We start from the raw sequence: 18,836 nt of genomic DNA on the forward strand, positions 1-18,836 counted from the left end.
AGTGTTTTACCTGGAAGCGGTACAGAGTGCCGTCATTGCACATCAACAGCTTCTTGTGGTTTTGAAGAGGATAGATGTATCCATATGACACCAGCATGGTGGCAAACACCTGCGCCTCTGTATGGACACACAGAGGAGAGGAGAGGAGAGGAGAGGAGAGAAGAGGAGAGGAGAGGAGAGGAGAGGAGAGGAGAGGAGAGGAGAGGAGAGGAGGGGAGGGGAGAGGAGAGGAGAGGAGAGGAGAGGAGAGGAGAGGAGAGGAGAGGAGAGGAGAGGAGAGGAGAGGAGAGGAGAGGAGAGGAGAGGAGAGGAGAGGAGAGGAGGGGAGGGGAGAGGAGAGGAGAGGAGAGGAGAGGAGAGGAGAGGAGAGGAGAGGAGAGGAGAGGAGAGGAGAGGAGAGGAGGGGAGGGGAGGGGAGAGGAATTTTACTGGAGTAATTTTTCAATTTTCAATACTTTTACTTCTACTCCACTACATCTCAGAGGCAAATATATTTTTACTCCACTACAATTATTTGACAGCTTTAGTTACTTAATGTACGTATACAGCCGTATATACCCAAGTGAAAAAAAAATGTATTTTTTTTTGTGCTAAAGTATACTTTTAGCACAATAAGTATGTTAATTGTCAATTTGAACTTTTGTCAAAGCATACTAACAATGCATTTTTGCAAAAATATATTTAGCAAATATAATCAGAGTGCATTCAAAAATATATTTCTACAATGCACATTAAACGTTAACATGAATTAATTTGTAATTTTGGACATTTGTGAAAAGTGTACTAAACAAAAAAAATATATTTAATTAAATAAAAATGTACTTTTCAAAAGTCTATTCATATACTGTTTAATTTTAGTTTAACTTAAGTACATTTAATGTTAAATATATTTGTAATTATTATATTTTAAGTGCTTTTAAAGTATATTCATAGCTAATTATCCTCAATATGCACTTATTTTAAGATATACTATAATATGCTTATTAAAAGTATACTTTTCACAAAAACTATTTAAAATATGTTCAAGTATATATTTTTGTAAGTATGTTAATGCCTATTGTATTGAACTTTCACTCAAGTACTACTTCGTAAAAGTGCGCTTTTCATCAGTGCATTTATAGTATAAGGCTGGACAAATATACTGAAAAAGCATTATACTTAATGTTTGCTTTAGTATACTTTATAAGTATTCTATTTATGAATATGTTCTCGGATGCTATTAGTAATATACTTCTTAACATTATACTTGTAATATACTTGTTTTAAAGTGCATTCAATATATATTTATACAAAGCACATTAAATACTAACATAAATTAATTTGTAATTTAGCATTTAAAAAAAAAAGTTCACTAATGTGCTAATACATTTTGAATGCACTTTAAAACAAGTATATTACAAGTATAATTTTAAGAAGTACATTACTCCTGGATGCTATTAGTAATATACTTCTTAACATTATACTTGTAATATACTTGTTTTAAAGTGCATTTAATATATATTTCTACAAAGCACATTAGTAAACTTAAAAAGAAATGTGCTAAATTACAAATAAATTTATGTTAGTATTTAATGTGCTTTGTAGAAATATATATTGAATGCACTTTAAAACAAGTATATTACAAGTATAATATTAAGAAGTACATTACTCCTGGATGCTATTAGTAATATACTTCTTAACATTATACTTGTAATATACTTGTTTTAAAGTGCATTTAATATATATTTCTACAAAGCACATTAGTAAACTTAAAAAGAAATGTGCTAAATTACAAATTAATTTATGTTAGTATTTAATGTGCTTTGTAGAAATATATATTGAATGCACTTTAAAACAAGTATATTACAAGTATTATATTAAGAAGTATATTACTAATAGCATCCAGGAACATATTCAAAATAGTATACTTAAAAAGTATACTAAAGCAAACTTTAAGTATAATGCTTTTTCGGTATATTCTTTCAGCCTTATACTATAAATGCACTAAAGAAAAGTGTACTTTTAGGAAGTAGTACTTAAGTGAAACTTCAATAAAATAGACTTTAACATACTTACAAAAATATATACTTGAACATATTTTAAATAGTTTTTGTGAAAAGTATACTTTTATTAAGCATATTATAGTATATCTTAAAATAAATGCATATTGAGGATAATCTACTATAAATATACTGTAAAAGCACATATACTATAATAATTTAAAATATATTTAACATTAAATTGTTAAGTTAAACAAAAATTAAACATTATATGAATACACTTTTGAAAAGCACATTTTAATTTAATCAAATATACATATATATATACTTTAATTACAATACTTACAGTATCTGAAGTACACTTTTGCTGATGTCATTAAAGTATACTATCATTACATTTATGGTGGCTAGAGGAAGTCCATTTCCCAGCATGCGCCCCAGTGCAAGCTGGGAAATGTGTGTTATTGTTCCTATTTGTGTTATTATTTGAATATGGGAATGCGTAGTGGGGTTATGCTATGGGTCATTGATTTTAGTGTTTTGTTGTGGTGCTATTTGGTGATTTATGGTATTTTATGTAATTTGTTAGTAAAACCATGAGTGTAAATGTCTGTTTGTTTAGTCAGTCTCTCTCCCCTTTTCCCATCCTTGCATATAACGTGAGTGTGTTGTTGATGGTTGCACCAACCGAAAATTGTCATGGCTCTTACAGACAACTAAACCACAAGCCTCCACGTTACATTGCTCTTCCATTCGTGTAGGTTAATTTTGAAAACATATTAAATTTCATTTCTCAGAAGTATATTGAATATACTCATTTGTACTTTTTATAAAATTCAATTTAAATGATGTTGTTTGGAAACATTTAAGTTGTACTTAATATACTAAAAGTTGCACTAAAGATATGCTAAAACATATCATTAATATACTTTTATGTACTTTTGCCCCCCAAAAAATACAATTTAATTACAAATATACTTACAGTATCTCAAGTACACTTTTGCTGATGATCATTAAAGTATACTATCATTACATTTATAGTGCAATACCAATACATATCGATTACTAAATAACTATATACTGAGTATATAGAAATTATGTTTAAAATATACTATCAATGTATTACAAAAATATTTGGAGTATAAAATAAATGAATTTGAAGTATGTTTTTAATAGTTTTAAGTATACTATCAATTTATTTCAAATATACTTGGAGTGTTAAAACAATGAATTTGAAGTATAATTTTAATAGTTTCAAGTATACTATCAATGTATTACACATATAATTGGAGTATTAAATACATGCATTTGAAGTATGCTTTTAATAGTTGCAAGTATACTATCAATTTATTACAAATATACTTGGAGTGTTAAAACAATGAATTTGAAGTATATTTTTAAAAGTTTCAAGTATACTATCAATGTATTACAAATATAATTGGAGTATACAATAAATTCATTTGAAGTATGCTTTTAATAGTTTCAAGTATACTATCAATTTATTACAAATATATTTGGAGTGTTAAAACAATGAATTTTAAGTATAATTTTTAATAGTTTCAAGTATACTATCAATTTATTACAAATGTACTTGGAGTGTTAAAACAATGAATTTTAAGTATAATTTTAAAAGTTTCAAGTACATTATTAATGTAATAATAATGTAGTTAAACTATGACAATAATGTGCTAAAATATACTTTCGACGTAATAATAGTATATTTTACATTCACTAACTGTGTACTTTTAGTTAATTTGAGTTGTAGTTTAAATGCATTATTATCCCAAATTTAAATTGTGTTATTTTGGAAAGACTTAAGTTGTACTTAGTATATTAAAAGTTGAACTAAAGATATTCTGAAACATATCTGTAATATACTTTTATGTACTTTCCCCTCCCAAAAAAATACAATTTAATTACAAATATACTTATAGTATCTGAAGTACAGTTTTGCTGATGTCATTAAAGTGTACTATCATTCAATTTATAGTGTATTACCAATACATATCAAGTACTAAATAAATAAATATAGAGTACATAGCAATTATGCTTAAAATATACTTTCAATGTAATAATAGTATATTCTAAATTAACTAACTGTACATTTAGTTAAATTGAGTTGTAGTTTAAATACATTATTATTACATTGAAAGTATATTTTAGCACATTTGGATTGTAGTTTAAATACTTTATTATTAAATTGATAGTATACTTGAAACTATTAAAAGTATACTTCACATTCATTTATTTTATACTCCAAGTACATTTGTAATACATTGATTGTATATTTTAAGTATAATTGCTATATACTCTATATATATTTATTTAGTACTTGATATGTATTTGTAATGCACTATAAATGTAATGAAAGTATACTTCAGCAATTGTACTTCAGATAAGTACATTTGTAATTAAATTGTATTTTTTTGGGGGGGGAAAGTACATAAAAGTATATTAAAGATATGTTTTAGCATATATTTAGTTCAACTTTTAATATACTAAGTACTACTTAAGTCTTTCCAAAATAAGACAATTTAAATGTAATTTATAAAAAGTACAAAAATAGTATATTAAGTATACTTCTGAAAAATATATTTAGTATATTTTTTTTTCACTTGGGTATATTTCCGCCATTTGAAAATAGCAGATCTACAAGCTCACAATGTGTCGCGATGAGACGGATTGTGAGCTTGTAGATCTGCTATTTTCAAAAGATTGGTATACATTTTGAACTTGTGAAATGGGACATTCTACACAATGAGTACTTTTACTTTTGGTACTTTAAGTATATTTTAATGCCAATACTTTTGTACTTTTACTCTAGTATTTTTTGATTACCAGACTTTTACTTGTAACAGTAACAATATACCTGTCCATATAACAAAAGAAAGTACAAACTGATAATTGGTAAACAGAGAAGAGTATAGACTCCTGGGGGACTCTGGTAAACTAAGAATATAGGCGTTTAACCCTTAAGACCTGAGGCCGATTTTAAAAACACCTTCTAAATCCTGACCTTTTTGAAAGTTTTCTGAAAACTTCAAATATTTATTTAAAAAAAAAAAAAAAAAAAAAAAAGCTATATACTGCATATATAGCAACAAGAACCCCAAAGGGGGTTCCCATCCTGAAAGGTATAGTTAAGTAATGGGGTTCCAGGTCTGACTAGACCTGTTCTCTCTATTTTGAGCATGTCATTATGGGGTCAATGTTTTTTTTTTAATATTTAGAATTGTTTGTGGTTAAGTGTTTAAACAAACATATCTCTATATCACTCTGGTGCTTTGTCCAAATAAACTATTCATTAAATCAAAACAAGGAGGGTCACACTCCACAAAATTGATTTAATTCTGAGCACGACCCTCCTTGTTTTGATTTAAGTCATACATGGGCAACTGGCGGCCCGGGGGCCACATGCGGCCCCCACGTTCACTTAATGCGGCCCGCAGGTTCATATCGAAATACTGATATATTATTGATTTCAGCTGTTACAATTGCAAACATGACCCGCTTTAATTACTTCAGTCTATATTAGTAGCTTATTGACTAGTATTACAATTCTATTGTCTTTTTTTTATATCCAATGCATTTGTATTTAAGTTCATAAAGTTCATATAAGTATAACTAAATGCATTTTAAATTAAATAAAAATGTAATTTTTCAGGATTCCAATTAAAAAAGAGCAAAAAGAAAATCTGAATTCCATTTCAACAAGAGCAAAAATAGCAGATCTACAAGCTCAAAACGTGTCGCACTGCGACGCGTTTTGAGCTTGTAGATCTGCTATTTTTGCTACTTTTTTGTGACATACAGTAGAATGGCCCGACAGTATATGCAATGTGGCCCTCTGGAGTGAGTGTGGAAATATAGAGACCCTCTCCATCATCAAAGTTGCCCACCCCTGATTTAAGTGGTTCAACAAAACATCTGGATACATCCTCTTACCCTCTTGTGTGACCTTCATCTTGCTGACGATCCATGCGATGACGTCCTTGCCTGTAAGGTAACAGGTGAATGTTTTCCGTTATACACGGAGTACTGTATGTATGTATGTACCATCTTGAGATGAACCCATTAAGACCGGGAACGCATCTGTGTCATTTTAAGATTTATTTGGCTATTAAAAAATAGCAGATCTACAAGCTGGTAGCACGGCACTCGGTGCCGCGCTACCAGCTTGTAGATCTGCCATATTTTTTTTTAAATCTTGGAAAATTCTTGCAGATCTTTGAATCTATATATACATTTTTAACTCAAGTCTTTGCTTCTGGGGGTCCCTGGAACTAAATATTTGAGAAGGGGGGGTCCACGGACAAATTCATAATAATTCATTTTGGGGGTCCTTGACATGAAACAAGTTTGAGAATCACTGATATAGGTATTAGCAACAGAAGTTTTTTTCCCCAAAAAATGATTTAGAAGACATTTGTAGAATCCCCCAGAAGCAAAGATTTGAGTTACAAATGTTCGCTTTAAAAATATATATATTCAAAGATTTGCACACATTTTCACTATTTAAAAAAAATAGCAGATCTACAAGCTCATAGCGCGGCACTCGGTGCCGCGCTATGAGCTTGTAGATCTGCTATTTTTTTATAGCCAAAGAAATCTATAAAATGACACACAGATGCGTTCCCGGTCTTAAAGGGTTAACAGGAAATAATGACATTATCTCAGTTAAATCGAGCGTCTATTAATTTCTGCACTACATTTCCACAAACAATCACCTTTTTTCAGTGTTAGCATTATTAGTACTGTATTATTAATATGACATCTCAGTCATAGAAAGCCCGGTGAAGATGTTACTCCAGAGAGTGTAGAAATGGAACCAAATGGACCCTTATGGGGAGGTGGTCCACGTGGCTACATTGGTATGCTGTGGGTCCTGTGGGTCGGGACTCGGGACCCCCAGGACCCCACATGATTTAAGGACTTTTAAGACATTTTTAATACCTAAAAAAAGCAACAACAAAAGTAATCAATAAACCAGTTATAAAACATTAGCCAAATTCTCAAATAATATAAGAAAGAGTGAAAAAGATAGCAGATCTACAAGCTCACAACGCCTCGCAACACAAGCTTGTAGATCTGCTATTTTCACAATATGTATCTGTGGAACGGAGTCAAACAAAATGGGGGGTCCCCAGTTCAAATATGATTATTTTGGGGGGTCGCGGCCTGAAAAGGTTGAGAACCACTGCGCTAGAACAATGAACGGCGAGCAACACTGTCGTACCACAGAGTATACATGAGGCTGTAATGTCACGTGGAGAGCTGTGATCTTTGGCCTGGTTGTCTTAGAGCAGATTAAACAGCCACTTTAGCACAAGCACAAGCTACATCTCATCCGATTGTGGACGGCCTTATATAGACCATGTTAGCAGCTTACCTAGTAGCCTGTGCTTTCTTTCTTTCTTTCTTTCTTTCTTTCTTTGAACCTTCAGTTTGATAAATGACACTTTTAAGAAATATGCCACTGGTCTGACATCTTCAACTTGTGGTTAATGGGGGAATTTGTTAATTTACCCCCAGGGGTCCTTGAGAGAGTTCCAGGGGGTCCCCAGCAAAATGTGTTAATACGGCAAAACAATCAGTTAAACCACTCTTATTTTATATTCCGGCTATTCGAAAATAGCCAATTCACAAGCTCATAACGTTATGAACTTGCAGATCTGCTATTTTCAAACAAAATGTGAAATAATTTGGCATAATTCTGAAAACAAATCTATGGGGGTTCGCAGCCAATATTTGAGAATCACTGATTTAATACATATACGTTTAAGCTTTTTCAAATGCAGTTAAATAGATCACAGTGTGCGTGCGTGCGTGCGTGCGTGCGTGCGTGCGTGCGTGCGTGTGCGCGTGCGCGTGTGCATGCCATGTGCGTGTGTGGTTGCGTGGTTGCGTGCACGTGTGCATGACATGTGCGTGTGTGTGTTTGTGCGCGTGTGCATGCCATGTGCGTGTGTGGTTGCGTGGTTGCGTGCACGTGTGCATGACATGTGCGTGTGTGTGTTTGTGTGCGTGTGCCTGCATGTGTGTGTGTGTGCGTGCGTGCATGTGCGTGCGTGCATGCGTTTGTGTGCATGTGCTTGTGCTTGTGCATGTGCTTGTGCATGTGCATGTGCGTGTGAGTGCGTGCATGGTTGCGTGCAGTGGTGTGTTCTAGATTTTTTTGGAGGGTATACTATAACTATTCCACCCCTAGTTCCTCCCACACGCACGGCACGCACACTCGTATAATTAATTTATGTTCAAATAAATGCGCGCGCTCCGCACGCGTTTCGGCCCCGCACAAACTCGGCCAGGCCCACTCAGGCCCAGTTTCACAGTAACACTGAGTACACTTACATTATGCTTTGTACTGATTTTCTACTGTTTCCAATGTAACTCAACCACTTTGGAGCTGCTTTTAGCCTTAGATGCATTTTCAATGCAAAGTTATTACCATAGAATAGTGCAAGGATTGTTATAAATAAATGCTGGTTAGGCTTATCAGATATAATAGCAGTGATATAATAGCATTCCTGTATCTATTACAGAATAGTATTAACTTGGCATTGAAGACACAAACTGTATTGAAGATTAAAGATGTTGCTGTGCTATGACGCACAATTTGAATACTAAGGAAGTACTCAATTCACTGACCCACGTTCAATGAAGTGAATGGCAGGTCGTTGAAATGTGTGAATTCCTTCGCCAGTAGCCATTAATTAACACCTCAAGAACAATACACATAAGCCTTCAACTCAGAGTCAGACTAGTCAGACGGACCAAATTCTTGTTGTTTGTATTGCTGCGCCCCCCAGCCCAGCCACTCCTGGGTGCATCGTATCAGATACGTATCAACGTATCAGATACGCCGTTTCGAACTGTTTTTGGATGTATACGATGAAAAAAATCTGCAGGCCACACTGCGTATACAGCGTACCACGGTAGAACACACCACTGGTTGCGTGTGCGTGTGCGTGTGCGTGTGCGTGTGCGTGTGCGTGTGCGTGTGCGTGTGCGTGTGCGTGTGCGTGTGCGTGTGTGTGTGTGGTCAGTCACCAGTAATAACATGTGGGATGGTGGTGACATTGAGTTTCTGCTCAGATCCCTTCACTCCACTCTTCTGGTCCTGCATCTCCACCACAAAGATCTCCAGCTGCACACAAGGACAACAACATTATAAGTGTATGGCTGACCGGAGTCCCTCAGGGCTTTATACATGTGTCTTTTCTGTTTTTCGCTCTAAATCCCTGTAAATCTCTTATGTCATATTAATCATGTCATTCTTGCCCAACTATGGAGGGACGACGGCAGTGGTAGAAAAAAGTACTCTACTTTTTTACTTACGTAAAAGTATCAATACTGCAATGTAGAACTACTTTGTTACAAGTAAAGGTCCGGAATTCAAAATTTACTTGAGTAAAAGTACAAAAGTATTGGTATAAAAATGTACTTAAAGTACCAAAAGTAGAAAGTACTCATTATGCAGAATGTCCCATTTGACAAGTTTCAAATGTATAAATTGGATAAAAATCTTTTGAAAATAGCCGATCTACAAGCTCACAATGCGTCGCGAATAGATCTGTTATTTTCAAATGGCTGAAATGTATATAGGGCTGAAGTGGGTAATCTATGTTTTGCAATAATAATCAAAATCTACAAAGTAACTAGTAACTAAAGTTTTCAAATAACTGGAGTGGAGTAAAAGTACAATATTTGCCTCTGAGATGTAGTGGAGTAGAGGTAAAAGTATTGGAAATTGGAAATACTCAAGTACAAATACCTAAAAAAATTACTTAAGTACAGTACTTGAGTACACGTACTTAGTTACTTTCCACCACTGACGACAGGACAATTGATCTGAGATTATGAATAATAAGGTTGCTCGGGAAAGGGAAGTCTGGAGCTCTCTGCTGGGACTGTTTACCCGCTTACGGATAAGCGGTTGAAGATGGATGGATGGATGGAAAAGAAAATGTTCACACAAAAACATAATTTACAATTTATGATAAATATTCTGAGATGTTCTTCCTTGGCCTATAATGGCAGCGTAAACGAGACATTTTGGAGTTTTGGGCAGGTGGTCGGCCAGACACCGGACGCTATTCCATGCGGCTCGGCCATTAGAAGCTAAGTCGTGGAAATGTATGAACTACAAATACTACATTGTGGTTGTGTGCTTCTGCCATCTGTGAAGATTCATGTATAGTGATGACATTGAATGAATGTACAACTTAAAGTTGCTGTCCGGCAGAAACCATTTTGACGCTTTCGCATTTTATTCCATATATCAGGGCCATTGAACACCCTTTACGTCTGTGTGTTGGTAAAAAAAATATTGAAAAAATGAAATGCATTAAAAAGCGCTTCTGACAAAACCAGCTAACTCCATCGGAGTTAGCTGGTTTTGCTGACTCCAGGCTCCACCCCTTTTTGACCTCCAACCTCATTGTGAGCTTGGAGGTCCATTCAGCTGTTTTTATCAATGATGAACAAAACCTCCTAACTCCACTTCTTTTCATTTCCTGAAAAATGAACATTTTGGAGTTAGCTGGTTTCTGTCGGACAGCAGAGATAAGTTGTTGCGTGTATTTTCTTGCAAAAGGTTATCACTATATTGAGGATGTATGAAATGTGAATGCATGCATGAACATACATTGGATCAGTTGAGCTGCAAAACAATACCAAACTACCGTAATGTTAGTTTGTTTGTTTGTGTATAGTTATGCTCAGTTATGTATACTATTTAGTATAAAATGAGTGGTATATACAACTTTCAACATCGGGTCCGGGAACCACAGGGGACCCAAAATAGGCCCTTGGGCGTCTGTAACTCTGTAGAGTGTACAAAAAGAGTGTACAAATGGAACCAAATGGTCCATTTGGGTCCATTTGGTTCCATTTGCGCACTCCCAGAGTTACATTAACACTGTGGATTTTACGGCGTAGATTGGAGTCCCAGAGATAAAAAAGAAAAGAAAAAGTGTTTCAAATTGAAGTGGCCTATCAGTAGTGGAAAAAGTACTCAAAGTACTCTGTTACAAGTAAAAGTCCGGAATTCAAAATTTACTTGAGTAAAAGTACACAACTATTGCTATCCAAATGCTATCCACCTAAATTACCAAAAGTAAAAGTACTTAAATGTTTGAAAATAGCCTAGGTGTAAAATAGGGTTTGTTTTATAATGTAATAATTTATATCTGCAAAGTAACTAGTAACTAAAGTTTTCAAATAATTGTAGTGGAGTAAAAGTACAATATTTGCCTGTGAGATGTAGTGAAGTAGAAGTAAAAGTATAGACAATTGGAAATACTCCAGTAAAGTAAAAGTACCTCAACACTGTACTTAAGTATAGTACTTGAGTACATGTACTCAGTTACTTTACACCTCTGTGGCCTATGCATATCAAACTGGGGTTCCTTGAAATTAAAAAGGGATACTGATCAGTCCACATATTTGTCCAACAGAGGGTGCTAGAGCTGCCATTATATCTACACCTCCAGGTTGCCTTGTCTTATGTTGTTTTATCCAAAGATGCTTAATTTAGGACGATTTACCGACGGTAGCTTCGCCTCTATAGGCGCAAAATGGTACACAAATGTCTCCTAAAGTGGGCGCAGTCTGACGACAGGTATTGCGGTCGTCCTGTGTTTACTGGTGCTAGATCTCACGAGAGTGTGTTGGTGGGACAGAGAAAGGTTGATAACAAAAGTAGATCTCCTGATTTGTCTCTCTGAAAAAAGTTTTAGTATCAGAGTTGGGATGATTGGGTCCAATATTTTGTTCATGACCATGAGGCTAAAGAATGGTTCAGAAGCTGTGTTCACGTTCAATATGCCATTGGAATTAAAGGGATAATTCACCCCAAAATGACTTTTTTTCTAACGATTAGTCACCCCATGGATATATATATTTTTTGTCACATTCCTAAGCCAATAATTTGATGACCGGCAGCGGTTCCGGTAGGAGACACAAGATTCTTCTTTGTGCCTCCTACCGGAACCGCTGCCTACCGGTCCGCTGGTCATCAAATTATCGGCTTAGGAATGCGACAAACTAAAACATATTCATGAATTCAAGTCTCCATGGAGTGACTAATCGATAGGAAAAAAAAGTAGTTTTTTGGGTGAACTATCCCTTTATGCTTCCGGTGTCCTAAAGGAAGCCACCTACGTCTCACAGAAACGGGAACACACCTGGAGTGTGTGGTCCCAATCAAGCACCTACCTCTACTGGTGAGCATGTGCTTTTAATACAATTTGTTTTTTGTCAGAAATTACATTAAAGACAGAACTATTCAGAACTACTTGCATTGAGCAGTTAGAAACACAGTGTCTTGTTCAAAGGTGCTGAATGTGCGTCTACACCTTTTCGACTGAAAATAGCCTACGTTGTTTGTGTCTAACTAAGTGGTGGAAAAAGTACTCAAATGTTTTACTTAAGTAAAAGTACTCTGTTACAAGTAAAAGTTCGGAATTCAAAGTTTACTTCAGTAAAAGTACAAAAGTATTGGTATCAAAATGTACTTAAAGTACCAAAAGTTAAAGTACTAAAATGCTTGAAAATAGAAGATCTACAAGCTCACAACGCGATGCGACGTGTTGTGAGCTTGTAGATCTGCTATTTTCAAATAGCCTAGGTATAAAATAGGTCCAAAGTGGTTAATGTGTGTTTTATAATATAATAATTTGTATCTGCAAAGTAACTAGTAACTAAAGTTTTCAAATAATTGTAGTGAAGTAAAAGTACAATATTTGCATCCGAGATGTAGTGGAGTAGAAGTAAAAGTATAGAAAATTGGAAATACTCCAAAAAAGTTGCCTCCAAAAAAGTGCCTCCAAATTCTACTTAAGTACAGTACTTGAGTAAATGTACTTAGTTACTTTACACCACTGTTTCTAATACTTAATTTATACTTCATCGTACGACAAGGTAGCGTGCGCGGTGAAAATAACAGATCTATAATCTCACAACTGATCTGTCTGATCTTGTGGATAGGCTACGGACGACAACACACTGGGTGTCATTGCGTTGCAAACTATAGGGTCGCAGCAGGGTCGCAGCGGCAGTGAAGTGACGCTAATTGGCTTTTAAGGTCAGCCTGAGGAATTAGAGATCATCTGTAACAAGCTTTTGTCCTTATAGCAGCAACCACATTCCATGTTCATTAAAAAACGAACACATTCTATAATGGTCACTGAAAACAAACACATTTTATATGATTGTCACATTCTACAATGGTCATTCATTAAACTAGTGAGCTGTCAAGTCAAAACGTCTAGAGGAGATGGGACAAGGAAAGAAAAGACAGGAGGAGAATGGGGAAAATATGTATTATGTGGTGCAACAGTTCAACTACATTTAATTTATTATAATAAAATGAATTCATAGTCAAAATGTTCAAAGCTTTTCAAAAATTTAAAAAAAGGGGTAAATCAGACTAATTCATTTAGTCGATTATAAAACTCAAGATTAATATTTAAAAAAAGTTATCGATAGTTGCAGTTCAATGATATTGGAATTAAGCTGCATACCTGGAAAAACACTTGACCCTTGACCATCATAGTGCACCATTGCAATATTCTGTCAGGAATAACCAGTGGTGTAAAGTAACTAAGTGCATTAACTCAAGTACTGTACTTAAGTACACTTTTGAGGAATTTTTACTCGAGTATTTCCAATTTTCAATACTTTTACTTCTACTCCACTATATATCAGAGGCAAATATTGTACTTTTACTCCACTACAATTATTTGACAACTTTAGTTACTAGTTACTTTGCAGATATAAATTATTACATTATAAAACATACATTAACCACTTTAGCCCTATTTTATACCTAGGCTATTTGAAAATAGCCGATCTACGTCGCGACACGTTGTGAGATCTTGTAGATCTGCTATTTTCAAACATCTTAGTACTTTTACTTTTGTTACTTTAAGTACATTTTGATACCAATACTTTTGTACTTTTACTCAAGCAATTTTTTTATTCCAGACTTTTACTTGTAAGAGAGTACTTCTACATTGCAGTATCAATACTTTTACTTAAGTAAAACATTTGAGTACTTTTTCCACCACTGGGAATAATCCAACTTTAGAAACACAGTTGACAAACACTCACCTTTTTCAGACAGTGTATACGAGACCGGTAATGTTGGTCCCGGCTAGGGCGAATTGTCCTTATTGTCATGACTGCAGCTGGATGTGATCCTTAGAAAGGAAACAAAATAAATCAAAATCCTAGGTTACAAATTACCAAATACGACATGTAGTTGTTAGAAGAAACAGCCAGGCCAGATGGTACAGTGTGGGGTGGACTTATCCACTCTCCCTGCTGTTGAGTAAGGATGGATTTATCCACCAATGACAGGTGGAGGCAGGCTGCATTAACCTCACTGATCCTACAGTATGAATGTGTCAAGGGGGAAGAGTGCCCCCTACAGGGGAAGAGAAGGACTGTCTCATATCAGGAAGCAAAGTGTGCTTCAGTGCTTGTTTGTTACTAAATATAGCTCTATGGGTTATTATGGTGAACACCAAAAAGATTATGAAGTTCTGTTATTGTCTCCGCCAGGCCGAAAGGCATGGCGAGAGAGTATGTTTTCGCCCCTGTCCGTCTGTCCGTGTGTCCGTGTGTCCGTCCGTCCGTGTGTCCTGTCTGTGTGTTACCACCAAATCTCCGGCACCGTTGGCCCGGTCGCTGCGAAACTGTGCACACACACTCCCTGGATGCCAATTCAGAACCTCTGCCTCAAATTTTTCACATGGGCCTATTATAGCGCCACCAGGAGGCCGATTTGTGCAAAACCCATTTTTTCCCATTATTCCTACAGTTTTTTAACCAAACCTCATGCAAATCGGTACACAGTATCTCTATAGTCATGTGATCAACCCTGATCTGTCCGATTTCCCATATTCCATCCTCATTGGCTAAGGTTACCATCCAAAGTTTGCAGGATTGGTCCGTTTTGAACAAACTGCCTCAAATCATGAACGCAGCTTGCCATTTGCATAAAATTGCACACGCACATTCCCACTAGGCCGAGGAAGAAATGGCACTTAAAACTTTTCACATCAGCCTCATGGTGGCGCTATAACAGGCCGATTAGCATTTTTAACTATAACTGCACCGATCTGCGTGAAACTTTGCACGCCTACTCCCTAGAGGCCAAGGAAAAACATCTGCACTGCATTTTTCACATCTTTTTACAGCGCCACCAGGAGGCCGACTTATGTCAAATACATTTTTGGATATTAATCCTTCAGATTTTATCCAAACATCACACAAATCGGTACACAGTATCTCTATAGTCATGTGATCAAGACGCATCTGTCCGATATTTCATATTCCATCCTGATTGGCTAAGGTTGACTTCCAAAGTTTGCAGGATTGGTCCGTTTTGAACAAAATGTCTGAAATCATGAACGCTGCGTGCGATTTCCGTGAAAATTTGCACGCACATTCCCACTAGGCCGAGGAAGAAATGCCACCCTTTTCACATTGGCCTATTATAGCGCCACCAGGAGGCCACAATAACTTACCTGACCTGGCGGAGACCTGTGCTCTGAGGAGCACTTTTTCTAGTTAAACGTTTATTCATGTGAGGTTTCTTTTCAATTATCTCCTTTTCTTCTTTTACTTTTTAGATGCAGTGGTGGAAAGTAACTAAGTACATTTACTTTACTGTACTTAAGTAAAATTTTGAGGTACCAATTGTCTATACTGTTACTTCTACTCCACTACATCTCAGATCCAAATATTGTACTTTTACTCCACTACAATTATTTGATACTTTAGTTACTAGTTACTTTTCAGATATAAATTATGATATTATGAAACATTGTGAGCTTGTACTTTTGGTACTTTAAGTACATTTTGATAACAATACTTTTGTACTTTTACTCAAGTCAATTTAGAATTCCGGACTTTTAACAGAATACTTCTACATCGCAGACTATTGGTACTTTTACTTAAGTAAAACATTTGAGTACTTTTTCCACCACTGGTCACACCGAACTTTAATTCTGTTAAGAGGGCGGATTCTGCTAGCCGGGGACCAGACGAATCTGCCAGTGCAAAAAAAAATTGCCCTCTGCGATTTGGGTCTGGCACCGCTCCATTGTGAATCCATTTCCTGCTCACGAAGTCTGGGGTGACCAATCAGGGCCCAGTATTCAAATATGGGAGACTGTAATTGGTAGTTGGTTGTAGGTCTAACCAATTGCGTCGGGAGCCATTGTTTTGATCCCGCCCCCTTGGGAAAAAAACGTACTCATAGAAGCACCAGACTCATATTCACGCAGTGATATAGTCTGGCTACGCGAGGCTAGGATTCTGCCAATGCTTTTCAAGGGGAACAGAGCGTTTATTTATTTTTTGCAGAAATCCGCAAATGGCAACAAACCGCTCCATCCCATTGAAAAGCATTGGCAGAATCCGCCCTCATAGGTAGAATTAAACTTGCCTGTCACAATTATTACATAATCGTCTAATCGCAATTATTTGAAATAATCACAATTATTTTTGTATAATCGATTTGTCATAATCGTTTCCATGTTGAAAAATATTCACTCATTTTCAAATATTTAAAAAAGCAGAAATAGCAGATCTACAAGCTTACAACGCGTCAGTTGTAAGCTTTTAGATCAGCCCCGGCACCAAACACACAATTGAATCGTTAATTGCAATTATTTGAGTGAAAATGTATCGTCAACTTAAATGTTTAATCGTGATAGCCCTAGGTGTGACCGCAGCCTTAGGCAGGTTTTTGTTTTTTCAAGAAAAAATTTAAGTACTATAGTGTAGACTTACAAGTAAAAGTCTTATTCAAAGTTTTACTTGAGTAAAAGTACAAAAGTATTGGCATCAAAATCCATTTGACAATCGTATTATTGGATCGTAATTAATAATGTATTAATGTGTTCACCACTTTAATGCTGCATGGGCTGATTTGTACAAGGCTACTTGATGTGTTAATCATTTGATTTGACAAGATTTACTGAAAAACACATTGAAAACACCTGTCCTTGCCCTCCTTGGTTCTGGTGGCTGATATTGGCCTTCAAATGCCTGAGCACCCAAGCGGGTGGCCTGAGAGGGCAGTGTTTTTTCCAATACATTTTTCAATTATTTTTTTTATATTTTGGGGGGAAAATGAAAACGATACAAAAAAATTAAATAAAAAGATTATTGAAAAAAACACAGCCTCTCATGCATCAGAAGGACAATATCAGTCACCAGAACCAAAGGACGGGCGTTTTCAATTAATCTATCGTGGTTTAAAATCCTCTTAACAGATCTTGCATTGAACTGTACTTCTCTGTGCTTGTCTTTGCAAACTGTTAATGAAGTATTACATCAATCAATCAATCAATCAATCAATCAATCAATCAATCAATCAATCAATCAAGTCTACCTTCCCATCGTTGAACCCGCGGGTGCGCGCAGCGCGCGCGCACCCTTCATTCATGACACGACGACGTGCTCGTCCGCGTGGCAGGCGGGCGCAGCGCGCGGCCATGGCCGTCCACCAGTGTTGCCATGTCCGCATATTATAAGGGCTTTGGGCTTGTTTTTCTGTAAAGTCGCTTTAATATAAATATATTTTGTTTTTTTTGTTTGCTTGTTTCTAAAGTGTAGTTGCTTATGTGGGCTTGTTTCCTGAATGTTTTTTAAACCAGTGGTTCTAAAATATGTCAAGGAGAAGAACCCCCCAAATTAATATGTATTGTGTGCAGACCCCCATCTGAAAATATTTTATACCAGGGACCCCCATACAAGATATATTGTAAAACGTTTAAAAAACGATGCCACACATTTTCTTTGAAAATAGCAGATCTACAAGCTTGTAGATCAGCTATCTTCAAATGCACATAGGCTTTTGTTATATTTTTTTTGGTACAATGCCGCATGTGTAAAGCACTTTGCAACACAATTTTGAAAGGTGCTGTATAAATAAAGTTTTATTATTATTATAATAATAATAATTATTATTATTAAAGTGCTCATGATGTGGCCTCGCTTCTTTTGGGCTTGTTTTCATAGACCTGCTTGTATCTCTCACACAACCTGGCAACACTGGTCCACAGCACAGCGCAGAGCATCGCATCACAGTCAGAGTCAGTCACACATCAGTGTATGTATGAGTGTAGCGCGATCGAGAGAGAGAGAGAGAGAGAGAGAGAGAGAGAGAGAGAGAGAGAGGCAGCAGTAGCTCCATGTACAAACCAACCCCATGAAGTTGCCTCAAAGATGGCGGACTTCCTGCCGTCGCCGTCGCGCCGCTGCTCGCTGCTCTCGGCGTGCTGCTTCCCCGGCATGAGCTGCCTGCTGACCCGCGGCGAGGCGGAGCAGCTGCGGAAGAGCCGCGAGATCGACAAGTGTCTGAGCCGCGACAAGACGTACGTGAAGCGGCTGGTGAAGATCCTGCTGCTCGGCGCGGGGGAGAGCGGCAAGTCCACCTTCCTCAAGCAGATGCGGATCATCCACGGCCAGGACTTCGACCAGCGGGCCAAGGAGGACTTCAGAGCCACGATCTATAGTAACGTGATCAAAGGTGAGACACCCAGGGACCCCCCAGGGTGGGGTGCTGGTTGTTGGACCCCCTGAAACTCCTCCGCGGGGCCTCCTTAAACTCCCGGAGGAGACCCCGCGGTTGGGTCGTTGCTTCGGCGGCGCTGGGAGAGTCTCGGAGCTGGGGGGGAAAGTTGGTTGGTAGCAGGGTTGCCATGTCCGCTTGCTGTAAGTGGCTATTCTGGGCTTATTTGTTTCTGTGAAGTTGCTTGTAAATATTTGGTGGTTGCTGTTTTGGGGGGCTTGTTTCTTAAGTGCAATTGTTTATTTGGGCTTGTTTTAAAGTGTAGT

The 18,836-nt window shown here is 36.7% G+C and overlaps 2 protein-coding genes across 3 annotated transcripts in view; one reads left to right on the forward strand and one right to left on the reverse strand.

Annotated features, from left to right (window-relative positions):
- The window catches only part of rgs9a (regulator of G protein signaling 9a), a 41,099-nt gene extending 22,790 nt beyond the window's left edge, over nucleotides 1-18,309 (reverse strand). The window contains exons 1-5 of the mRNA XM_080446511.1: nucleotides 18,201-18,309; nucleotides 14,094-14,182; nucleotides 9,030-9,126; nucleotides 5,925-5,975; nucleotides 11-117 (exon numbers count right to left, since the gene is read on the reverse strand). Coding sequence (XP_080302637.1) covers nucleotides 11-117; nucleotides 5,925-5,975; nucleotides 9,030-9,126; nucleotides 14,094-14,162 — 324 coding nt within the window. The 5' untranslated portion in view covers nucleotides 14,163-14,182; nucleotides 18,201-18,309. The remainder of the gene's footprint in view (nucleotides 1-10; nucleotides 118-5,924; nucleotides 5,976-9,029; nucleotides 9,127-14,093; nucleotides 14,183-18,200) is intronic.
- gna13b (guanine nucleotide binding protein (G protein), alpha 13b) overlaps nucleotides 18,157-18,836 on the forward strand; it is a 41,556-nt gene continuing 40,876 nt past the window's right edge. For both annotated transcript variants that reach the window (XR_013934271.1, XM_080446482.1), the window contains exon 1: nucleotides 18,157-18,528. Coding sequence is in view for 1 of the 2 variants with exons in the window: in XM_080446482.1 (XP_080302608.1) it covers nucleotides 18,225-18,528 (304 nt within the window). In the remaining variant the exon portion in view is untranslated. The remainder of the gene's footprint in view (nucleotides 18,529-18,836) is intronic.

This window comes from Gymnoscopelus braueri (assembly GCF_963280865.1).
Source record: "Gymnoscopelus braueri genome assembly, chromosome: 13".
NCBI lineage: Eukaryota > Metazoa > Chordata > Actinopteri > Myctophiformes > Myctophidae > Gymnoscopelus > Gymnoscopelus braueri.